Source organism: Bos indicus, chromosome 5, assembly GCF_029378745.1.
Source record: "Bos indicus isolate NIAB-ARS_2022 breed Sahiwal x Tharparkar chromosome 5, NIAB-ARS_B.indTharparkar_mat_pri_1.0, whole genome shotgun sequence".
NCBI lineage: Eukaryota > Metazoa > Chordata > Mammalia > Artiodactyla > Bovidae > Bos > Bos indicus.
This window is the reverse complement of record NC_091764.1, coordinates 71,009,348-71,035,045: the sequence shown is the minus strand read 5'-3', so window position 1 is coordinate 71,035,045 and position 25,698 is coordinate 71,009,348. Positions and strand designations below refer to the sequence as shown.

The 25,698-nt window shown below is 41.7% G+C and overlaps 1 protein-coding gene across 3 annotated transcripts; it reads left to right on the top strand.

Moving 5' to 3' along the window:
- On the top strand, window positions 1-24,500 carry PRDM4 (PR/SET domain 4). 3 transcript variants are annotated; one of them, XM_070789665.1, is made up of 12 exons: window positions 1-98; window positions 454-720; window positions 5,082-5,215; window positions 6,904-7,089; window positions 8,705-9,499; window positions 13,715-13,864; window positions 14,831-14,970; window positions 15,889-15,974; window positions 16,909-17,036; window positions 17,998-18,312; window positions 19,440-19,608; window positions 22,824-24,500. In XM_070789665.1, exons 2-12 carry the CDS (start codon window positions 710-712, stop codon window positions 23,134-23,136), a joined length of 2,427 nt encoding a protein of 808 aa, XP_070645766.1. In that variant the 5' UTR covers window positions 1-98; window positions 454-709; the 3' UTR covers window positions 23,137-24,500. The 3 variants fall into 3 exon arrangements, with proteins under 3 accessions (XP_070645766.1, XP_019816810.2, XP_019816811.2); XM_019961251.2 differs by lacking the exon at window positions 1-98 and adding an exon at window positions 117-273; XM_019961252.2 differs by lacking the exon at window positions 1-98 and adding an exon at window positions 118-273 and having other exon boundaries at window positions 14,852-14,970.
- Window positions 24,501-25,698: the final 1,198 nt, after the last annotated feature.

The window sequence follows — 25,698 nt, the reverse complement described above, 5'->3', positions numbered from 1 at the left end:
GGCGCCGCTTGCAGGCCGTAGCGGGGAGGGGCGCACGCACGAGGGGCGGAGCGGCGGGCGCCGAGAGTGGCTGAGGAGCCGGAAACGCGCCTTGGAGGGTGCGGCCGGGAGGAGATCGCGGGCTGGGTCGGGCCGGGCCGGGCGGGAAACGTTAGGCGAGCGGCCCCCGGGGCGCGGGGGTCGTGCGGGCGGGGAGGGCCCCGAGGCGAGCTCTGCCCGGATGAGGAACAAAGCGGCGGGGCAGGCGCGCGCGCCCCCCCGCGCGACCGGCAGGTGGGCTGCGCGCGGGCCCTGCCGGGGCGGGGCGAGGGCGGCCTGCGAGCCCCAGGCCGGCGGGCGGGTGACTTGGCCGCCCTTGGGAGGCGGTGTCCGCAGGCCCAGGCTCTCCGGCGGCGGAGGACGGGGGCTGCATCCTCCTTACGTTTGGGTGACCGCCCTTGTCCTCTCCCTCAGGTCGGGCAGCCCCCCTCCCGAAGCTTCTGGAGGAAAGGCCCCGGGTGTCCCCTGGCATGCCCCATCTCGCGGCAGGGTGCGCGGCCGCCGACCCTCGGGAGAAGTTGGGCGGTCCCGGGCGGCCCCGGGGACGAGTGGCCGCGTTTGTGCAGCGGTTGTAAGCAAGATGCGGTAGCACGTGACCTTGGAACGCAAACCCTGATGCCGGTTCCCCGCCACCCGTGTGCGCTTTTCTCTGACCCTTGGCCCCCAGCAGATGCATCACAGGTGAGTAGCTTAGTGGGCCGAGCGCTGGTGACATGTTTGGAAAACATGTAGCAAATAAGACTTAAGAATGCCTTTGTTTGTGGTGCCGTTGGGCAGGTTACAGGTGCGATTTGCAAATGGATTTGTCCGAAAGGGAACAGGAAATCCAGAAACCAGTATTGGGTTGAATATACTCTGATTAGGCTTGATTTGCGCCACATGTGAGTAGTTATTCTGAATAGCCACACGTTGATTGTTGGCTTGTTGTGCATCCTCATCCTTGCCTTTGAGTTATTTGCGCCTTTAATTACATATTTGAATCTGAGTTTCGAGGTGTATTTTTAGCTCATTACCATGTTTCACCTTGAATTTGCTGGTTACCAGCTGGCTTGGCTGGTAATAGAGAGAAATTAAGTTCTTAATTCTTCAGACTTAATGTTGAAAGTACTATACTCCACAGTATAGAAATGTGCCAAAGAGTTACATTTGACTGTTCTTTAAAGGGCCCTTTCATAGGCTGTTGAGGATAAGGAAGATTTTAAAAATTCACTCGAATTACTGAAAATTGTCCATTGCATTTGCAAAGTGGCTGCATTTCAGTTAGGTTCTTACATGTCATTCTAACAAAAAGTTAGTAAGATGAGCGAATGGTTCGTACTTGTGTGTGTGCTCAGTTGTGTCGGACTCTCTGCAACCCCATGGACTGTAGCCCGCCAGGCTCCCCTGTCAATGGAATTCTCTAGACAAGAAGCGGGTAGCCATTTCCTTCTCCAGGGGATCTTCCCCACCCAGTGATTGAACCCAGGTCTCCTGTATTGGAGGCAGATAGATTCTTTACTGTCTGAGCCACCAGGGAAGCCCCATGGGTCATACATAGGTCATGTAAACTAGAGAAGATGAAGGGAATGATTCTACAACGAATATACGTAGGGAAGAATTTCGAGCTTAGTACAGTATCTTGATTCTGGCCCTTCTCCCAGCATTGCTTCCTAGAATCCTGTATGAAAAGTAGCTAGGATAGAATTGCACTTTGGAATGAGAGTGTCTTAGGAGGATCGTATTGTAAATTCCCTTCATCTGCTTTGTCTCTGTGGGATACTAGTTACCTTTGGTTTATGGCTGCTGAGATCATCACATTTTGGTGACTCACAACAAAGCAGAAATCTGCTGAGCCTCACATTAACTCTGGTTTGAACTGGTTTGAGAAGGTCTAAGAGTCAGCCTAGAAACACCATTTTGATTTTTATCTTGAGATTATTTGCACAGATTAATACTCAGGAATTTTCAGTATAGAGTTTGAAGCTACAGACTTTTAATTCTATGTATGTGAAAGTGGCTCAGTTGTGTCCAACTCTTTGCGACCATATGGACTGTAGCCTGCCAGGCAACTCTGTTCATTTCTTTCTCCAGGGGATCTTCCCGACCCAGGGATTGAACCCGGGTCTCCCGCATTGCAGGCAGACTCTTTACCGTCAAAGCCACCAGGGAAGCTTTTAATTGTACTTCAAAGAATTACTGTAATCGTTTTCTGTAGGTCATTCCTGCTCTACTGACTGTAAAGTTTTAATGTTTGTAGCTATAAAAAGTTACAGGAGAATCAAACCCAGAAACTTTGAAATTTATGGTAGCTATGGTGTCTTTAGGTTGTACGGAGTTTTGCACTTTTTTAAAGTTATTTTTTTAATTGAAGGATAATTGCTTTACAGAATTTTGTTGTTTTCTGTCAAGCCACTTCTTTTATTTTTAATTTTTGAATTTTTTTTGCCTCTCCTCATGGCATGCAGAATCTTGGTTCTGACCAGGAATCAAACCCATGGCCCTTGCGGTAGAAGCACAAAGCCCCAACCTCTGGACCACCAGGGAATTCCTACATTCCTTTCCTTTCCCTTCCTTCCTGTGCCGGGTCTTGGTTGCTGCATGCAGGCTTTCTCTAGTTGCAGTGAGCGGGAGCTACTCTGGTTGTGGTGCACGGGCTTCTTATTGCCGGAGCTGCTCTTGTTGCGGAGCACGGGCTGTAAAGTGTGCGGGCTCGGTGGTTGAGGCAGATAGGTTCAGTTGCTCAGCAGCATGTGGGATCTTCCTTGTATAGCATAATTAAATACAGTTATTAATGTGCCGTCCCTCATAAGGTGCACCTCATTTGCTAATGTGATTCTAGTTGTCTTTCTAGTAAGAATGAGTTTGCATTGCTTCATCCAAATCAGAGTGCCTACTCTGTACAGGGTACTGTCCTCAGTTAGTTTTGTACACTTAATTAATGTCTGGGAGCTGAGGTTTATGAGATACCTGGCCTGGGGTAAGGTTGAAGTCTGTAAATATGGAATAATGCAGGAATACGTTTATGTCTGGAGAAGGCAATGGCACCCCACTCCAGTACTCTTGCCTGGAGAATCCCATGGACGGAGGAGCCTGGTGGGCTACAGTCCATGGGGTCACAAAGAGTCAGACACGACTGAGCCACTTCACTTTCACGCACTGGGGAAGGAAATGGCAACCCACTCCAGTGTTCTTGCCTGGAGAGTCCCAGGGACGGGGCAGCCTGGTGGGCTGCCGTCTATGGGGTTGCACAGTTTATGTCAGACATTAAGCATACTCCACTGTGTAAACACACAGATCCTGAGTGTTGGAACTGACTGTCAAAGGCAAAACAGTTCTTTTATTGTAATTATCTTAGTTAAGAGCTTGGCTGTCTTAAATTAGGTGAACCTGGATTTAAATGCCAGTTCTGTGACTTCTGTAAATTAGGCAGATCTGGAGTTAAATCTGCCCCTTACTAGTTAATGTAATTTTGGGTTTCTTGGTCTGAGTCCCAGTTTCCTCATCTCTAAAATGGATTAAGAATAATACCTACTCACAGTAGTTATAAGGATTGCTGTTACTGTTGTTTTAGTCCCTCAGTCCTGTCCAACTCTTTTGAGACCCCATGGACTGTAGCCTGCCAGCTCCTCTGTCCATGGAATTTCCCATATAGAATACTGACTGGCGTGGGTTGCCATTTCCTTCTCCAGGGGATCTTCCCAACCCAGGGATAGAGCCCCCGTCTCCTACATTGCTAGGTGGATTAATCACCACTGAGCCACCAGGGAAGCCCAGTTATAAGGATTAGGTGAGATCATTACATGTTATCACAGCCCAGTGTCTAATACCTATAGTAAGGGAGTAATCAGTGTTAGTAATTACTATTTTCATGTTGATTCATAGCTGATGTAGCCATTTTTCAGGTTAAAAACCTATTATGTTTTGTTTTCACTGCTAAGGAGTGTGTAGATCCATTTGTCCCCTTCCTATTCTTCACTTCTCCCATGTACTTAGGCACACACATAAGACCTTGCATCACTGTGATATTCGATACAAGGACTGGAGGTTCCTGGTGACCTTCTTTGGATAACCTGTTGGCTGGACTCTTGAAATTGTTTATGATATGGCCGTCTCTGAAATTTTTTTTTTGGACAGTCTTTAAATTCTGACATAGGAACTAATACTTCCTGATAACCTCCAGTAGGGTCTTACGAGTGTTCCTGTTACTCTAATGATACTGCTAATGGCAGTGCAAGATAGATTGCATAGAAAAGGCAGTTCTCAGATTCTCAGCTTGCTGAAAATGGTCTGTAGATTTTAAAAAGTTTGATGTATTGAAAAGCTTTTTGACAGTGTTTTGCAGCATGATCTGTGTTCTTCCGTTTAATTGCTCTGTGATTTGGGGTGTATGATAAGCCCTCTTTGAGACTCAGTTTCCTCGATTCCCTTATTTTGAAGAATTAGTGAGCTAATATGAAGTAATTTTTTTATAAAGTATCTAGCTTACCTAATGAACCTTGTTATGTGGAGGATTTTACTAAGATTATTGATTAATTATTAAGGTATCTATACAGAGTTTTAATAAAATGCTGATCCATGGAGAAGATACTGTGCTTCTTCACACTGTTTGCAGTCTAATTCAGACCTAGTATCACTTTTAACCTCTGGTGAAAAGAGTTAGTAAAAATTCTTTGAGTAAGTTAAAACAAGTCCTGGTTTCAGGTAATAAACCAGTTGGAGAAACGAGATACTGTGAAAGAAAACAGGTGAATTAAAAACACAAAAACGCCTCATTGCGGGTGTACTCTAAGGATTGCAAACTTTGCTTTAAATAGCATGCTTAATATTTGGAACAAGGCACACCTGAGTTAAATCCTGTTTCTGCTATATGACAGCCAAGTTAACATCTCTGAATCCTGATTTCCTTATCAGTAGAAAGACTATCGGAGAGCTGTGTGCATAGAAATGAAGTTGTAGTTGATCAAATTGTATCTCTGCACCACCATTGTTTTAGGTTCTTCAGTACCTTAAACAGAGTCACTGAGGCAATTTTTGCATAACTGGTTGTGTCTAATCTTTCTTAGGATGAATGAAATGAACCTGAGTCCTGTGGGGATGGAGCAGCTGACTTCATCTTCTGTGAGCAATGCCTTGCCGGTCTCAGGGAGTCACCTGGGGTTGGCTGCCTCACCCACTCACAATGCCATCCCTGCTCCAGGTGAGTGGTAAGGGAGAGGGACTGGATTCCAACACTTAATTGCCTTAACCCTTCTAAATGGAATGGGTCAGAGCCCCTTTCAGAGTGGATGGGAGTAGCCCAGCAGGTCAATGGCAGTTTCACCTGTGGTAGCCATTTTTGTAGAGTACTGAAGTTCTAGTGGGTAGGATAGGGGTAGCAGGTTTTCCTGGTTGTACTCTTCTTGAGTTAGTGCCTTTTTGTCTAGAGCTGTAGTTGACTTGGCGTTTTATCTAAGATTACCCATTCATCTATCCTTGCCCTTGACATTCTGTCCCTGGGTTATTAGGAGAGAATTACTGTACTAACTCTTCCTAGAACACATGAGAAATTCAGCTTTGTTCTCTATCATACCTGAAACTGGCACCAGCCACAAATGCGCCAGACCTAGAATTATGGTCAAAGAAGAGGTCTCAGAGAGGGAGCTCCTACATGAACTCCCCCTGAGCCTCAGTACTCGGACAGAATAACAGTGTATGGAAAGCTCATTTTCCCCCAGCACTGTACATTTAAAACCTTTTTATCTGCCCAGTTGAATTTTTTCTTTCTATTGAAATAGAAAAGAAGCAAGCTCTTGAGTCTTATAGCAGTAAGCTAGTGCTTCTTGTGGGTCTCTGACATTGTAATGTATTGGACTCTGTTTATCAAAATAAGAGTTAATGCTTAAGAGTATTTTAAATCTGCAAGTTTAAATAGTTCTCTCTAGAGAATTACCTGCTTAATTACTAAAATGTAGAATCCCAGGAATGGGGGAGCCTGGTGGGCTGCCGTCTATGGGGTCGCACAGAGTCGGACACGACTGAAGCGACTTAGCAGCAGCAGCAGTTAAATAAGATTCATCTAAATTAGGGTCTCTTCACATTCCTTTTAGTGTCCACAAAAGAAATTTTTAAAAAATGTATTAGTTCTTAACTCATTTGTTTATTTCTTAGTCATTCCGTTTAGTAGACACTCTTATTAAGGAGGAAAAACCTGTTTAAAAATACTTCCAGTGGCAAAAATAGTGCAAATCTGCACTGCCCAAGTTGGTGAGTTCATTATGATGGGAAGCCACAGGGTCACTTCAGCATTGTGTGGCTAGATGTAGTCCAAGGTGGATATTGTGTGTGAATTTTTAAAAATCAGGAAGTATAGCATATATGCAAAAGATTATATCAAGAAATACATGTAGTTTTACATCTGACTTTAGGTTTTTTCCCCAAGTAGAAGCATATCTATGAAATTTTTAAAAGTGATACATTCTCACCATATAAAATGGAAAGTATAATAAAAAATATTTTTTAAAAATCTGTACTGTCACTACTTAGAGACCACTCTGAAGTTTGATATATTTCTTTGAAATTCGGTGTATATTTCTTTCCATTCTTTTTATGTCTAAATAAATTGTTTTCTTAAATTGTATTTAAACTAGGTTTTAAATTGTAGTTAAATGTTTTGGTACCCAAGAGCAATACAGATAACTGAACGATCAAGTTGGCATTTTAAAACTGACTTGCAGACTAAATTTAGGGCTTGTCTGTGGATGTCTGCCAGTACTGTCTGTCTGGGGATGTAAAGGGCTACTGGGTGAGATTTTTGCCTGTTGCAAAAATCTTTGTAAGAGTTTAGCCAGTGATTACAGAATTTTAAAGTACTTACTTTTAATTGAGGAAAACAATTTTTTTTTGTAGGCCTGCCAGTGGCGATTCCAAACCTGGGTCCCTCCCTGAGCTCTCTACCTTCTGCTTTGTCTCTGATGCTCCCAATGGGTATTGGGGATCGAGGGGTGATGTGTGGGTTACCTGAAAGAAACTACACCCTACCTCCACCACCTTACCCCCACCTTGAGAGCAGTTACTTCAGAACCATTTTACCTGGTAAGTGTTACAGTTATTTGGAAATTTACAAGAAATAATACATCCGACCCTTTTTGTTTTGTTTTAGTTATTTATTTAAATGCCCCGGGTCTTAGTTGTGGCACTTGGGATCTTCGATCTTTGTCAAGACATGTGGGATCTTCAGGTGTGGTGTGCAAAATCTTAGCTGCAGCATGTGGGATTAGTTCCCTGACCAGGGATCCAACCCAGGCCCCCCTGCATTGGGAGTATGGGGTCTTAGCCACAGGACCATCCGGGAAGTCCTTATAGCAGCCGACTGTTAACTTCAGTTCTCAAAGACTTGAATGATGCTTTTTTCTCTTTGTCACTGTTAGATATGTGGGGGGAAAATTGTATTTATGTACTTCTCCTCTTAGAACATATAGATAACATTATTAATATAACAGTTTGACAAAGGTTAATTTCTTAATGGCACATAAACAATTCTTCCCTTGTCTCTTCTAGGTTCAGTTTTTATAATTGGTTCAGTTTTTATAATTCTCCTTAGTTCAGTTTTTATAATTCTCCAATTCTAATTCCTACCAACCACATGTCCTGCTGTAGTGTCATTGTTTATTATAAAGTTTACTGAATTTTTATTCTAAAATATTATATACTCATATCAGAAAATTTAGCAAATAGGGAGGGGAATTATTCATAGTCCCATCATCCATCTTTCTGGTGTACTTCCATCCTACCTTTTTTTTTTGTGTAGCGGTTTTTACTGTTTTCCATAATGAAAACTGTAGTACTTGCAATACAATTATATACCCTTTTTTTTCCACTTAATGTTTTTCTCTATTTTTACATAGTTATTTTCCCCAGCTGTTACATGGTTTTCATAATCATCCTTTTTAATGACATATTACATTCTACTGATGGTTTATTCCATGGTTTATTATATCAGTCTTTATTGATGGACACTTTTTACCAGTTTGTTTATTACTGTTATGTAAATATTTTGGGGTATATTATTTACAAAATGCATTTTGGGCAGTTTACCGTAAGGAGTTTCTTATGCAAGAGGGTATGAATATTTTTGAGGTTTTTATTATATATACTCAATACTTTGCAAAGACATTTTAGAAATTTGGGCTTCTATTGGAGATACAGCATGTACCATTTCACCATATACTCATTAACAGGAATGTTCAAATATTTTTTCTGTTTTAATAAAGCAAGTATAATTGTGACTTATTTTGAATAGAGCCTAATGTTTCTTGATAGTTTAATAAAAACTTAGTTATATTTAATTAAATTTTATTTTTCATATGGAATATCTGCTTTTAAATGATTTGACCTTTTAGCTATTATAGAGCAAATTTCAGCATCTTGGGACTCAGGAAGTCCAACCATGTATATGTTATTAATGGCAGAAATGATTAATTTCTAGTGACTTCAAAGGAACGTTAATTTTTATGATTTCTGAGTTTCACAAAACTGAATTATGGTGTATTATGTTGCTATTTATAAAATATATATATATATATCAAACCAAAGAAATAGATAGGAGCTTATTTTACTTTAGTTGCATTTGTAAGAAAAATAGCTTTTAGCATTTGGAATTGTTAATATACTGAAAAGTTACTGATATCTCATCTTTTCCTTTTCCCAGGCATTTTGTCTTATTTAGCTGACAGACCACCTCCTCAGTATATTCACCCTAACTCCATAAATGTTGATGGTAATACAGCATTATCTATCGCCAATAACCCTTCAGCGCTAGATCCCTATCAGTCCAATGGAAATGTTGGATTAGAACCAGGCATTGTTTCAATAGACTCTCGCTCTGTGAACACACATGGTGCCCAAAGTCTTCATCCCACTGATGGTCATGAGGTGGCCTTGGACACAACAATCACCATGGAGAACGTCTCTAGGGTCACCAGCCCGATCTCTACAGATGGAATGGCAGAAGAGCTGACGATGGATGGTGTTGCAGGCGAGCATACCCAAATCCCAAATGGCTCCAGAAGTCATGAACCTCTGTCTGTGGACTCTGTGAGCAGCAACCTTGCAGCAGAAACTGTAGGACATGGTGGTGTGATACCCATGCATGGGAACGGCCTGGAGCTCCCTGTGGTCATGGAGACAGACCACATTGCAAGTCGGGTCAACGGGATGTCTGACAGTGCCCTCAGTGACTCCATCCACACCGTGGCCATGAGCACCAACTCTGTAAGCGTGGCACTCTCTACCTCACACAACCTCGCCTCCCTAGAGTCTGTTTCCCTCCATGAAGTTGGCCTAAGCCTAGAACCTGTGGCTGTCTCCTCCATCACCCAGGAGGTTGCTATGGGGACAGGTCATGTAGATGTTTCTTCAGACAGTCTTTCTTTTGTACCGCCTTCACTGCAAATGGAAGACTCCAATTCAAACAAGGAAAATATGGCAACCTTGTTTACAATTTGTGAGTGTGCTTAGCCTTTTTCTTTTGGAGATATTGATAGAAAGGGTCATCATCCTTAACAGGTTTAGTCGCAAAGTCAGGTGTTAATTACGGGAGTGTAGAAAGTAACTAGACTTTGAAACTTCTGTTTGCCTGTGTATTGTCCTTTGTGTTAATGTGGTGCCTTTTTCTCACATAAGCCAAGTGATATATAGACATTCTGTTGGTTCTTAAAAAATCTTCCTGAAGTAAGAAAACAGTCATTTCTGTATTTTACAGATAAGCTTAGCCTAGAAATACTTATTTCCCAAGGTTTCACAGAGTTAATTATATAAGTAAATTTCAGTAAGGTATTCTGTGTGACCTGCCATGCTCTTTTTCTACATAAGACGAATTTATTAGATCATGTGTAATTTTTCATCCCTGTGGAAAAATGTAAGTGGATACAAGTAAAATTTTGGGGGTTTTTTTTGCTCAGAATGCATATAAATTACCATAGTTTGGCAGGTAAAAATTCTTTTTATGGGGCAACAGTAACAAAAGCAATATAAAAAGTCTAGTTGTTGGTGTCACTACCGCTTCATTCACGCAGTAAACATGCTGAGTGCTAGCAGGCACCAGCCTCTGTACTAGATGCAGCATAAAAATAATCTGCGAGAGGCTTTAAGTAACCTACAGTCTGAAGGGAAGCACAGGCTAGTGAACAGGCTATTGCGTTATGGTATACTGAGTGGAAAGGTGGCATTAAGTGTATGGTGCTAAAGGAGCCTGAGCTGGGAGCGTCTCACCAGACTGTGGAAAGTGCAGGGAAGACTACATATGTGTTAACACAGACCTGAAGAGCAGACATGTCCAAAGTGGAGAATCAGGAGGAACAGTGTGCCCCGTGGGAACTGGCACCTGTAGTTTGAAAGAATTGTGAGTGGTTCAGGATTGCTGAAGCATAAAACAAGTGGAGAGGGATTTCCCTGGTGGTCCAGTGGTTGGGACTCTGAGCTTCCACTGCAGGGGGCACAAGTTCGATCCCTGATCGGGGGCTAGAATCCTACATGTGGTGCGGTACAACCAAAAAAATACAACCCTCCCCGCCTCAAAAAAAAAAAAAAACAAAACAGAGGTGGGGAGAGGGATATGTGATGAGAGAAGTAGGGGCCAGCACACAGAGGGTCTTCAAAGAGCAGACAGGGATTTTGAGGAGGGAGGGTTGGGATAGGGGTTCTGCTGCGGTGTGAGGGTAGCAGGCTTGTTAGTGGCAGAGAGGTAAAGATGCCATGGTTTAAGTGCAAGGTCATGGTATTCCAATCTAGAATATAGATAATGATGGAAAAAGTGGAAAATATTAACAGAAAACTGAATAGATCTTGTTGATTGGGTGAAGTTGGAGGAGAGAAGGTTTAAGGAGAAATTACTGGTTTCTGGCTGGGAAACTAGGTGGATAGTGACCATTCCTTAGGATGATGAACGATGGAGGTGGAGTGGTTTTTTTTTGGCTGCCCTTGATCTTCCTTACTCCGTGAGGTCTTTCTAGCTGTGGGCAGTGAAGGCCACTCTTGGTTGCGGTGTGTGGGCTGCTCACTGTGGCTTCTCTTGTTGTGAGGCACGGGTCCTAGAGCGTGGGCCTCAGTCTTTGAGGCCCATGGACTTAGGTGCTCTGAGGCATGTGGAATCTTCCTGGATCAGGGATCAAAGCCATGTCCCCTGCACTGGTAGGCAGGTTCCTCCTCCGGGCCACCAGGAAGTCCCTTGTTTTGTTTTTGATGCGTGTAGGTGAGTCCAGTGTCAGACATGTTGATTTCAGTATCCAGTGATACCTAGAGATGTCGGGTGAGAACTTGAGTCTGGAGCTCAGAGATCTATCCGGAAATATTCAGGAATCCTCAGCATTAAGGTGTTAATCATAGCCATGGAAGTGAGGTGAGATCCTATCCTAGTTAAGTGTGTGGAATGACAAGGCTAGGTATGCTAAGGTACAGTGGCAGAGGAAGAGCTTGTAAAGTAAGTTGAACAGGATGGTCAGAAAAGTAGGAGGCTTCTAGTGCTACTGAAGCCAAACCGTGGGGAGACCTTTCGTGTTAACCCTTTAAAGTCTCAAATTTATAATTTTAAAATAATTCAGGATCGTAATTAATGTATAGTCATTAATTGAGGAGAAGGTAAGAGGTGGTTTAAGTCAGTCTGTTTATCCTTCTGCGGGGAGGGTCTACATCTAGCGTCGTGTGGGATCCTCGTCCCCTGACCAGGGATCAGACTTGTGCCCCCTGCAGTCAAAACCTGTCGTCTTACCCACTGGACTGCCAGGGACGTCTCCTGTTGATCCTTTTTCAAGTGGGCAAGTGGAACCTCTTGCTTCTGAGTGTTTTTCAGAAGAAATGTAATTCACATACACATTTTAGTGTATGGTTTTTAGTATAATGGTGGTTTTTAGTATAATGACAAGGTTGTAGTGACAACAATCACTACTATCTAATTCAAAAATTTTTGTTACTTCATAAAGAAACCTTGTTAGCAGTTGCTCTTACCTCCACTCCCCATTCTCAGGTAACCACTAAACTGCTTTATCTATGGATTTGCCTAGTCTAGACATGTCATATAAATGGAATCCTACTGTATATGGCTGTGCCTGGCTTCTTTCCCTTAGCATAATGTTGTGATGGCTTATCCACGTTATAGCATGTATCAGAATAATATTCCATTGTATGGATATACCACATTTTGTTCATCCATTTATTTTTCATGAACATTTTGTTGTTTCTCCTTTTTGACTATTCAGTGCTGGTATGAACATTCACATACAGGTTTTTGAATGAACGTATGTTTTTAATTCTTGGATATATATGGGATTGAAATTCCTCTTTTTGAGGAATCGCCAGACTGTTTTCGAAAGTAGCTGCACCATTTTATATTCCCAGCATCAGTGTATGAAGGTTCCAGTTTCTCTACATCTTTGCCAAGATTTCCTTTTTTTTCTAGTAATAATTGAATTTTATTTGTAAAAAAAAAAAAATGTGTATTTATAGCAATCATAGTAGGTGTGAAATGGCATCTCATTGTTTTAATTTGCATTTCCTTAATAACTAATGATGTTCAGCATCTTACATGACTTATTCACCATTGGTATTCTCTTTGAAGGAAGCCTATGACCCTTTTTTTGTCATATGATATCTGAATCTCCTTTGTTTGAAGAGTTAACATGGTTTATAATTAGGAGCATTGGAGAATAAGTCCTCATAGAGTGTAGGGGATCTCTAGTCTGATTTTAAAGAATTTTAAATCAAGTAGTACTTGAAGAAGTAACGTATTATTACTACTTTGGCTAAATATGAAAACTTTAACTGATATTTTACGCCATTTAACTGGTAATTTCTAATAGGTTGTTTAGGGGAATAAAGGTGCCTAGAAGACTGTGGTTCTACGTATTTCAGCTGTTTTGTGAATGAATTTGGAAAATTTGAACAGTCATTGACGAAATAGGGTCATGAATACTACTCCTTATCAAGGAGAAAGGAAAGTAAAGAGCAAAAGATTTGTGGAGGAGGACACTCCTGAGCTTGTAAACGTGAAGTTACAATAAGCATAGAACAATGTATGAAGTCAGCATTGTTTTTTTGACAATACAAAAAGAGAGACCATATGAACAATAAGAAATTAAGAGTGTTAAGCAAACATGTCTGCAAGAGTATGATCCTACCTGCTGTCCTGAAGAGCAGACTGCATATTTTCTTTGTCTTAAGACCCTGTCATCCAAACGTGGTCAGCCAGTTTGTTAACAGTGAAGCAGGCTCGAGCGGTGGTGTCAGCGTCTCTGACTGCGTTGTGCTGTGTTGTCACTGCATCACCGACAGCGTTTCAGCTGTTTCCTCTCAGAGTTTGGTAGACTCTGAATCTTTTCGACTTCAGAACATCATATCTGAAGGAATTACTTGTCCACTTAATGTAAGAAATGACACACTTGATTCTTGAAGTAATGTGTTATTTTTTGATCAGCGTTTTTCTTATGCACTGAATAGGAAACTTGTCCATTTGTAGTAAAAAAAAAAAAAATCGAATCTTGCTGAAGAAGGATATGAGTGGGTATACATGTACGTGTAATAAAGTGGCCCTTTGATCAGAGCATTTCTCCTAGAACCTTGCTTCATACTGGTTACATTTTAATAATTCACATTTAAATAAAGCAGGTGGTCTTTGATCTGTCTGCTGGAACTGACCCCATTTATGTCTCACATTTGTCATCTGCAGGGTGCACTCTCTGTGACCGAGCCTATCCCTCAGACTGCCCTGATCATGGACCGGTGACTTTTGTTCCTGACACTCCAATAGAGAGCAGAGCCAGGCTTTCTCTCCCAAAGCAGCTTGTTCTCCGCCAGTCAATTGTGGGAGCAGATGTTGGTAAGACCCTGGGAACCATAAAACTTGATCAAAGTCTCTTCTTCCTTTGTAGGGTACAGTTGTAAAAGTGGATGTGTATAATTTAGAGGTTACTTGCTTGATCCAGAAGTCAGTGTATGGCTGAATATTTATCCTTTTATGGAATACTTGTCCAGTGGTGATAGCACTAAATCAGGTTGAACACTTTATTGGAAAAGTTCCCCTTAGGATCAGGATTGAATAGAGGAGAGAATCCTCCTCAAAGGCTGAATCTTTGAAGACTTGGCTTGTATTTTCAGCTGTATCATCCACTGTCAATTATCATGACAAATCACTCTTTGAAACTTAGTTTCTTTTATAAAACCTGGAAAATTTACCATTTATAACTTTTTATCACCAAAAATACTTTCTGTCAATGTCTATAAATTGCTTAATACTCCTTAGGAAAAGAGAGTAAGAAATACAGACTGCCACGGTATGCTTATCCATACTGGAATGTAACGTGGTATCTGAATCTTTGTGCCATTCTTTGAAAATACGATACTAGACTCATTGTTCTTTCAGGTGTAGCTTAGGCATCAGTCAGTTGAAAGCATTAAACCACCTAGGTAATAAAGAGCAGTGCTTTAAGCACAAATGATCTTAGAAGTTTGATTTATTTTGTAGTAATTGCTTTACTTTTTTATAATAGAGTAGTGTTGTCTGATCCTTTTTATGTATCAACTTTGAGGGACATGGTTCCTTGTGTATAAACATTGGTTCAGGAATTTCTGATACTGCTTCTTAATCTGCATATTTCTCCTGAGCCCAGTCTAATCTGTTCATTACTTTTTCCTTATTTATAGAATAGAACCCATAAGACGTACCTACCTTTCAGGAGTGCTAGAATATCAGCAGTTCATAGATTCATGGAAAATAAGACTCGTGGCATGAGTTAAGCTACTGTCTTCTCTATCCTATTAGACGTTTAAATCACTGATTGTGTAGTTGGTGTCCTTCCACTGATAGGTGTGTGGACTGGAGAAACCATCCCTGTTCGGACTTGCTTCGGGCCTCTCATTGGCCAGCAAAGTCACTCCATGGAAGTAGCAGAATGGACAGACAAGGCGGTTAATCATATCTGGAAGGTCAGTGTTTTTGGAAATTTTCTGTGACTTTTGGATGCTTTTAGAGTAATGAAGTAATTAAAAGCGATGTAAAAGTCAAACTTAGCCAAGATTCATACAGTGCCAGTCATCCATCAGTCATTGAATACTACTTTCTGTTCTTGGTAGCCAAATTATAATACATAGCAAAATGTCAGATATTGAATATAGAAGATAAACTGTTTTAGTCTCCATTTTGTTAGTAACCCAATGACTGCTCATTTTTATTACTTGTGGCAGCTCAGGCTTTGGACTTTGTTTATATGTTGAAAGTCTTATTTTGTAATCAGCTAAAGCATTCAAATATTTAGCTAGGGAAACAATTCTAGACTTGGAAGCTAAGATTATTTCTCTAGTTTTCTAATGAAAAGGGCTGAAAACTTAAGTTTCTGATATACACACCTGTTCCTATAACATGTTTATATAGAATCTTAGTAGTTTGGGAATGATGCTCGTTAACATTGAATTAAGGCAGAAATGGGTCTTGTGATAGTTGGAGAGGTGAAGTGCCACTGGCATTGGGGACTTTAGTTGTGTTGTCCAGACGAGAACACAGGAATGCTAGGTTGACTGGAGAAAAAAATAAGAGGTGGTTCTCTGACCTTAATGTTCATTTGTGTGGTGGGTGATGAAGACAACTAGAGTTTTTTATGTCTATTCCAGTCAAGCCAAAATGTGACTAATCAAGAGCAACAAGATTCTGTATACTGAGCACTAACTGTAGATCTCTAGTGGTCTTTATTGCTGGAAATAGGGTGACTGGTGAAATGACAGACACGTGAGAGGACAGCCATGTGTTTTCACACTGGCTAGGAAAGCTGGTACCTACTGCAAAGTAAATGAGATTATTGCAAGAACTTGTCAGTTCATTTGATGTGTATGTTTGCCTTCTGTTGGCAGATATACCACAATGGTGTCCTAGAATTCTGCATCATTACAACTGATGAAAATGAATGTAATTGGATGATGTTTGTGCGCAAAGCCAGGTGAGATGCAATAAATAGTTATGATTTGGATATTTTTCAGTAGGAAACTTTGAATGCAATAGGAAAGAATTGAAGAATCCAATGACAGTGATATCTGAACATAGCTTAAAGCCTAAGGCTTTTAATTTTCTTCACTCCAGTAGTTGTTGACTAATGGTGATTATAAATTAAAATATAAGAAATTATCCCCTTTTTATGAGCAGCTTGTTCAATTTACCAGTGCAATAAAAAATGATACAGTTACCATTGAATTTTTGAGTAGGTTCCTTTTCTTTATATTGGCTATTGGTCAACCCCTTGGGCTTCTCAGGCAGCGCTAGTGGTTAAGAACCTACCTGCCGGTACAGGCGACGTAAGAGATGCCAGTTTGATCCCTAGATCAGAAAGATCCCCTGGAGGAGGGCATGACAACCCCCTCCAGTATTCTTGCCTGGAGAATCCCCATGGACAGAGGGGCCTGGAGGGCTACTGTCTGTAGGGTTGCACAGAGTCAGACACAACTGAAGTGACTTAGCATGCACACATGCAATCAACCCCTTAGGCTGCTGTGTTAATTCTATTTCTGTGTCTTTGTCATAGTGTTTTAAGGCTTCATTTTACTTACTTTTCTTCTAGCAGTAGACTAGAGTGTTTTCTGACTATAAAGAGCAATGAGGTGATATACTGAAGTAAGAGTTCTGTTTCTAAACAAGTTAACCCTAACAGGTAGTATAGGTAATTAGAGAAATGACCTAGAGAAATAGTACATCTAAGTTTTCATGTAAGATTTCACTATAGGGATATGATATATTTAGTATATATTTCAAAATTAATATGCTTGATGGTCATTCCCTGGATGGGGAACTGAGATTCTACAAGCTATGCAGTGTGGCCCCCCAAAAATTTTTAAGTAAATAAATAATAAGATAAAATTAATATGTTTGATTTGTTAAAGGAATCGGGAAGAACAGAATTTGGTGGCTTATCCCCATGATGGAAAAATCTACTTCTGTACTTCCCAAGATATCCCTCCTGAAAATGAACTGCTTTTTTATTACAGCCGGGATTATGCTCAGCAGATTGGTAAGTTTATATATAAGATTTGTTTGTCATGAATCTAACACAGTAAAAATACCAAGGATCAGTAGTATAGTTTTGGTAATGATTTATGTGTAAGCAGAACACCCCACTCCAGCATTCTTGCCTGGAAAATCCCGTGGATGGAGGAGCCTGGTGGGCTAAAGTCCATGGGGTCGCTAAGAGTCGGACACGACTGAGCGACTTCACTTTCACTTTTCACTTTCATTCATTGGAGAAGGAAATGGCAACCCACTCCATCCAGTGTTCTTGCCTGGAGAATCCCAGGGACGGAGGAGCCTGGTAGGCTGCCGTCTATGGGGTCGCACAGAGTCGGACACGACTGAAGTGACTTAGCAGCAGCAAAAGCAAACCACATACCTTTGTGTATGTAAAAGCAAAATATTAACCTTACGATAGAAGTGTTAAGATCTGTGAAATTCTTCATATGCTGAAGAACCAGGCAGCCATACCAGCCAGGCAGCATGAACTTTGTGTTAGGACTTTGGGGAATTTGCAGTTCCTGGGTTCCTTTTCGAACCGTTAGTTTTAAGGTCATAAAGGACAATGCTGTGAGTTGATTTAACCTTCATAGTCTCTTTCTTTGCACTGTGTCATAATGACAAGTGATGACACTCCGTCCCCTTTCTGATGTCTGTGTCAGAAGCGTTCTCTGTCCTTTTTCACTGTAATAAAACTTCTGCCCCGCCCCCCCACACACAAGAGTTTGTGTGTAACAAAATCTTCAGTTTATTGCCTAGGAAGATGCCTTAAAGTTTAGTATTTACCAGGTCTTCCCTATGTGCCCGACACACTATTTGAGATGCTGGCACTAGACCATTGAACAAGATTTGTTTAATTCTACAGGTAGTGGGCAAGCTGGAAATTTTGATAGAAGGGAAATTAGAAGCAACAATCACTAAGTTTTAAAATTGAAGTAAGTACATTGAGTAATTTTATTTTTAAGGTGTTCCTGAACACCCAGATGTGCATCTCTGTAACTGTGGCAAGGAGTGCAGTTCCTATACTGAGTTCAAAGCCCACCTGAGCAGCCACATCCATAACCACCTTCCTAGCCACGGCCACAGCAGCAGCCATGGGCCGAGCCATAGCAAAGAGAGGAAGTGGAAGTGCTCCATGTGCCCCCAGGCTTTTATCTCTCCTTCCAAACTTCACGTCCACTTTATGGGTCACATGGGTATGAAGCCCCACAAGTGCGATTTCTGTAGCAAGGCTTTCAGTGATCCCAGCAACCTGCGGACCCATCTTAAGATACACACAGGTAAGCTGTCCTGGACCATGAAGTGGGATTTTGAAAAATTAGAAATTGGTAAGGGCGTGGCAGCAAGACAAGTTTTCCAAATAGGGTTGAGATTAGATGTTAGAGAATTGGCTGGCTGACAGGAGGACTTCATTGGGTCATGAATTGTGTGGAATAACTGCCTCCTCAGAGAATATTACTAAGTTGCTCCATCTTCCAGGTGGCCTAGTCATAGTTTGAAGGTGACTGGGAAAATGCAGTTAATAATCAGGGAGTTCATCTATGTGTTTGGACCTGAAGGTAATTCTTCAGAAACAGCTAGAGCGTACTATTAGAGGTCACCCCTGTCACTAGCCAGAGCCAGTTTCTGTCCTTTGAATATTGTTTGTTGAATACCACCAGAATTTATTGAGTTTCTATTTTCTAAACTCCATGCACACCAAACCCTTTCTCTTAGCTGTAAGGTTTTATCATATGCACTGTAACAATAACTGGTTTAGTTTGGTTTTCTTGGTTGGGTCATTTTCTCCAAAGCTTTGAAGGTAAAATTCTTCCTTATCCTTTTCCATTAAGACTGAGTAGTTCCAGCAGAGTGTGTGTGGCCCACAAACCTTAAGATTCGGAATGGCTTATAAGAAAAGGTTTGCTAACCTCTGACTTAGAGTAACTTTTTTTCTGCATTCTTAAAAAGATTTTATTTCATCCTTGGTTTATGAAGACATGTATTTTATTTAAAAAAGAAAACTAAAATTTAGGTTGTAAAAATATGTTTGCTTATGGACAAGTACTAGAATTCTTGAGGTCTTTTTTTAAAAAAAAAAAAAGATTGAATTAAGTTAGGCACTAGGGTTATAAGTGATTTTTTTCCCCCAGAACTTGTATCGTGTGTTAGCTGTAAACAGTAAAGAGTGTGTGTGTAGATAAGCAGTCATAGGTCAGGTTTGTTAGCTTCACTAGCTTTAGTCGCAGCATATAATTCAGTGGCTCTGAGTGGCTCTAGGTAGACAGTCCTAGAATGTGAGGTTCCATGTACCAGTCAATTCTGTTTTATTCCTGCCTCTGCCACATACCTGTACAATGTGTCTCTCCATGCCGAGAGTGCTCTTGGCACTTTGATTCACAGTGGGATCATTCGGGTTAATATGCAGGTCAGAAGAACTACAGGTGTACTTTGTGTGACAAGTCTTTCACCCAGAAGGCTCACCTGGAATCCCACATGGTCATCCACACGGGGGAGAAGAACCTCAAGTGTGACTACTGTGACAAGTTGTTCATGCGGAGGCAAGACCTCAAGCAGCACGTGCTCATCCACACGCAGTGAGTGACCTGTAGCTGACTGTTGCTCAGGCGATGAATGGGGGCTTGTGTGTGCCTGCTCACTGTCTCTCTCCCGCCGTGGCGCCTGTAGCTGTCTCCTGTGTTCCACACAGCCTGTGTTCTCTGACCACACAGATTGTGTTCGGACCACATAGGTCACAAAGCTAAGGTTCTCGTTTATCCTGGAAGAGTTTATGTGCTTGCTTTGTTTTCTTATTTTCACTTCTACTCTATTTCCTTTTTTCTTTTATATTTTTGAAACATACTTTCATTTGATTAACAAATTTTTAAGTACCTCCTTGAAGTTCAGTAATTTGCTAAATGGTGAAAATACAAAGATGAGAATGGTCCTTGGATTTAAAGAGCTCAGAGGCCGTTAAGAGAAACAGAAGAGTAAATACTTGCCATGCTGTGTTGCAGATGTTAGAGTAAGTGTAGGATCCTGAAAGACTATAGAAGAGGGTTACCTCGCCCAGTCTGCGAGTATCCTGAGAAAGCTTCCTGGTAGTTGGAGCTAAGTGTTAAGGTAAATTAGAGTTATTCAGGGAATAGTCTGCTAGACAGACGAAACGGGGTATGTAGAAACATGAATGTGAAAAGGACTATGAAATGAAAGTGGTTCTCTATAGTGAGAGCACCCCATGTATGTGAGAGCAGTAGCGGGAGGCAGCAGCCAGTAATGAAGAGCCTTTTATCCAGTTCAAAATTAAATTTCATTCTGGGAATAATGGAGAGTCATAGGGGCATTTTTCCTCCCCATGTACCAGGAATTACCCTGCTTTGTGCGTGTGTGTGCATGTGCGTATTTTCGTTATGGTATATAACACATAAATTTTTCTGTCTTAACCCTTTTTAAGTGTGTAGCTCAGTGATGTTAAATGTATTCACATTCTTGCACAAGCATTGAAGGATTTTAAGGGAAAGAATGTCATGGTGAGATGTCTGTTTTATAGAGACTACTCTGGCAGCAGGCCAAGGGGGTGGAAGGAGGAGAAGGCCAAATATTGGACAGCTCGTTAGGAATTTATTGCATGAATCCAACTGTAATTAATTGTCCAGCCTGTGTTATAGTTACAGTGACAAATAGAAGAGAGCAGGTTCTGTGGTCCTTCGCTTTTAGCAAGTGTTAGAAGAGGGAGAAAACATTAGCTTGTATTTTATTTAGAAATACATCAAAAATGGAACCTTTATTCTTTTTATTTTTTAAATTTTATTTTATTTTTAAACTTTAAAATATTGTATTAGTTTTGCCAAATATCGAAATGAATCCGCCACAGGTATACATGTGTTCCCCATCCTGAACCCTCCTCCCTCCCCCTCTCCCTCCCCATACCATCCCTCTGGGTCGTCCCAGTGCACCAGCCCCAAGCATCCAGTATCGTGCATCGAACCTGGACTGGCGACTCATTTCATACGTGATATTATACATATTTCAATGCCATTCTTCCAAATCTTCCCACCCTCTCCCTCTCCCACAGAGTCCATAAGACTGTTCTACACATCACTGTCTCTTTTGCTGTCTCGTACACAGGGTTATTGTTACCATCTTTCTAAATTCCATATATATGCGTTAGTATACTGTATCGGTGTTCTTATCATGGGTTTTAGATAAATATTTTGTTTTTGTATCAGCTCTTTTATCTGATTTGTAATCACAGTGCAACCTGAAACACTAAAATACCAAAGGAGTCTGGATCTACATTCCTGACTCTCAGAATGACCTTTTAAAACAAAGTTTTCATTAAGTGGTTTCATTATTAGTATGAAATTTTAGAAATTAGATACATTAATTATCAAATTTTATATATAGTTTTACATAGTTGGAACTGAAAGAGCTCTCTGGGGTCATTTAGTCTAGCTGCTTATATTAGCTTGAGCTGCCACATCAAAATACCATAGACTGAGTGGCGGCTTAAACAAAAGAAATTATATTCTTAAACTTCTGGAATCTGAAAGTTGAGACCAGGGTGCTAGCATGGTTGGGCTCTGATGAGGGCCTTCTTCCTGGCTTCCTTCTTGTTATGTGCTCAGGTGGAGGAGAGAGTGGACAAGCTCTGATCTCTCTTTCTCTTCTTCTGAGGATATAACCCCATCATTGGGGTCCCATCCTCATAACCTCATCTAAACCGTAGGTCCCTACCTCCAGCTCCCATCGCGTTATGAGCTGAAGCATCAGCATACCAATTTAGGTATTCAGCCCCTAGCACTGCTCGTGATAGTCACTTGGGAAATGTGAGAAACAATGATTGGTCCAAGGCCCCACCTCCAGGGATTCTGATTTAGCTGATCAGGGGCAGAGCCCTGGCCTTAGTATTTTTAAAAAGCTCGCCAAGTGGGTCTAAGGTTCAGTCAGGGTTGAGTGCCCCATTTTATCTGTTTAACATGTTGGATTTTCATTAAGAAACAGCGTTCAGATGCTCAAAAAAAGTTAAAAAATTCTTACTCTGTATGATCCCCAAGTTTCTTGTCAGCTCTAAGATGTCTGGGCCAGGGTTATTACTCCAGCCTTGACACTGCTGACGTCTTGAATTGGATACTTCTAGGGGCTACTGTTAACACTATAGTTAGATACCATTATGTTGGTCAGTTGGCAAACATTTTCAAATTTGAGTCTTCCAGTTAGTAAGAATGTGGGGCAACAGGAGCTCTGAAATGGCTGTTGATGGACGTGTATATTGATACAACAGCGTTGGAAAATAGCGTAGCATCATTGTGGTAAAAGTGAAGGTGTGCATATCCCTGGATCCAGCGGTGCCTCTCCTGAGTATATGCCCTAGAGGAACACCCACACACCGGTGTAGAAATGTTCACATAGCAGTCTTGCCTGTGGTGTTAAAAAACAAAACCCCCAGAGTACCCATTAACAACAGAGCCAGCGCCACAACCAAGTTGTGGTGTATTGGTAAGTAGCCTCCTGCCATGGAAGCAACTTGACTGAATTTCAAAAAGAAGCAAAAACACAAAAGAGATACATACAGTACAATCCCATTTACCTAGAATTCTAGAACAGGCAAAATCAGTCTGTGCTGTTTAAACTGCACACATGTCTTTTGGCTGTTCTATATGATACATCTCCTATAGAGAAGTTTGATTCTAGTTGGGTAGAGCTTCTCAAACAAAGGTCTTGAGGTTGTGCAGAGTAAGTGTGTGCCTCAGTTGTTTTTGTAACCCCAAATCAAATGTTTTGTTTTGTTTTTTCCTTGTGTTCCTCTTAGAGAACGCCAGATCAAGTGTCCCAAGTGTGACAAGTTGTTCTTGAGGACAAATCACTTAAAGAAACATCTCAATTCACATGAAGGAAAACGGGATTATGTCTGTGAAAAATGTACAAAGGCTTATCTAACCAAATATCATCTCACCCGACACCTAAAAACCTGCAAAGGGCCCACCTCCAGTTCATCAGCACAGGAGGAGGAGGAGGAAGATGACTCAGAGGAGGAAGAGCTGGTGGACTCGGTGGGGACAGAGGACTGTCGCATCGGCAGTGCTGTGTATTCAGCAGATGACTCTCTCTCTGCACATAAATAGAAAGAAGCTGACTATTCTGGATGGAAAATGCAAAAGGGAAAAACACATAACCAGTTATTCACTACAGTGGTTTTTATATAAAATAGTTTGATTCCTTCCAGCCAACAGTCAAAACAGACTAAATGGGAATGGATAAAGCACTTATAGAAGAGTATCCTAATGAAAACACTTTTAAAAATATTGAGAATAGAGCACGTGTCCTCTTTTTAAGTGGTGTATGGGGAGGCAGGTGTCAGGTTTTGGGATCTGTTCTTTATTTACATGATAATCTGGGTGATAACATGCCCAACAAATCAGATTTATTTTAAATTCTTTCATTATTTCGTTTTTCTCCCAACCCATTGATTTGGTAGCAACCGTTGACTTGGTCCCTGCGTCACAGTCGTCCTGATTGTGGTTCTGGTGTTACGTTTTATGCAGACTTGTGACTTAAACACATCCCGGAATGGATTGAAACGTAACAGTGTAAGCTTGTTACTCTGACGGCGGTTCACAGATTTAAAGCACCACCTGCCTTCATCTCTCCTGGCCGCTGGGGAGTTTAGGGTAGATCTTGCTTCCCAGAATTTCACAGGTACCTAGAGGGCAGGTGAGAAAGGAACAGCCAGGCAGCAGGCACTAATGGAGAGAAGAAAAGGAGAGGCGCCTGGGCCACTGTCCAGAGTGCTTCTGTCGCGTGCTCTGATGGAAGCTGGGGTGAGAGACCTGATTGCTGTTCCTTAGAGGTCTTTGAAGGTTTCGACACATCTCTCTCTCCAGTGAAGCTTCCAGCACCCGGGCAGAGTATCTGGAGGTCTAACAAGCCAAGTAACGCCTGCTGCGTTGTCTCCTGATAGCAAGGACATGTGGACCAACTGACAGAGAGGTACCTTGGCCCATGGAAAGAAGGAGGGAGTGATCCTTTCTATCTGGCTGATTCTCTGAAAAGGATCAAGACACCGTTAAAATGTTGCCAGCTCAGAATGAGAAGACATGTTGGTGTGTTTGCAAGGTTAGGCGCTCCCAGTTGTCTGTGGTGAAGGACCTCATCAGTTAAACACTGTGGATTCCAGAGGGTTTGGAAGGTGCAGAAGGTCAAATGGTCACCACGTGGATGTATTTTCAGGGTTCCAGCTTAATTCACCTACCCATCTGATCTGTCATCTGGTTTTTCTCATGTATAGCCTGCTTTCAGCAAGAAGCAAACATCCTGAAGTCAACGGTTGATGGAACATGCTCTCCTGCTCTAAGGCACAACCTCTGGGCTGGAGTGGAGAGGACTCTGGTGGGAAGGTTTTGCTGCTAATGTATTTATGGAATGAATGTATTTCATTCAAATCTGTATTCCTCTAGGAAGGATTAAAATAAAACCTTTTTAAAAAATACCTCTTGTAATCTCATTTTGTGGAAGGAGAAGATTGAAGCTTTTACAGGAAAATGAGGTCCAGCTTGAGTTTTTCTAAGGTCAGAAGCTGGAGAAAGTATTTCCTAACTACCTTAGCTTTGAAATTAAATTTTAGAATGCTTGTGCAAAACAGTGCTTAGATAAATCGTGCTTCCTGCATCTCCAGCTCTTGTCCCTGCCCTCTTCCTTCCTTAGGTAGTGCCTCTTCTTTGCTGCCTCCATGGAGAAGTACAGGTCTGCAGTTGAGGGAGTGGGTGAGGTGGTGTTGGTTAGAGGTGGCTGTCAACATGAGGTCATGAGCTGCCGTTAGGGAGCTCTGGTGGGGCTGAGACAACGCCACGTTCAGCTTCCAAGCTGGGAAAGGTGTCCTAGCGGCAGCCACTCCTGTCCCCAGGAAGCCACTGGTGCTGGAGCTCCAAGTGCCCTTTCTCTCTTTGACTCCTGCTGAGTTAAACTTCATCATCTCCAGATGCTGGTTGGAATGCTGCCCAAGATAGTTAAAAGTGTTGATCAGTCACATCTGACTCTTTGTGACCCCATTGATGGTAGCCTGCCAGGTTCCTCTGTCCATGGACCTCTTCAGGCAAGAATACTGGAGTTGGTACACATTCCCTCCTCCAGGGGATCTTCTGGAGCCAGGAATTGATCCTGGGTCTCCATTGCAGGTGGATTCTTTACTGTCTGAGCCACCAGGGAAGCCCAAGATAGTTATTAAAGCAAACAAAAACAGGAGAGGATTTCTGAAAAATAGTTTAAGTGAGAATGAAGATGTTATTTCTTGCTAATGACTGTCTTCCTTTTTTTTTTTTTTTTAACCTCTTAGACTTAAATAGCACGTTCTAAGTCTTTCTCACAAGATGAGGAAATAAGTAGCTGCCCCTTTACAAGATTTTACTCTGAGCCTTTTCTGCTCGTCACATGTCGCCTCGTCTCTTGCCGCTGTTGGGATCCAGCTGCTGTTGGGTGAATGGTCTCATGCAGAGGCAGGGTATTAAAAGGGTGGGCTCCCGAGCCTGGCTGATTGTTCTCTCATCTGGGCTTTGCTGCATGATGGTCTGGAAGCGTGGTCAAGTTGTGTAACCTCCCTGTGCCTCTGTTTACTTAACTGTAAGCAGAGACTACTCATAATAGTTCGAATTTCATAGCATTGTTTGATGTTAATTCATGCAAAGGGCTGG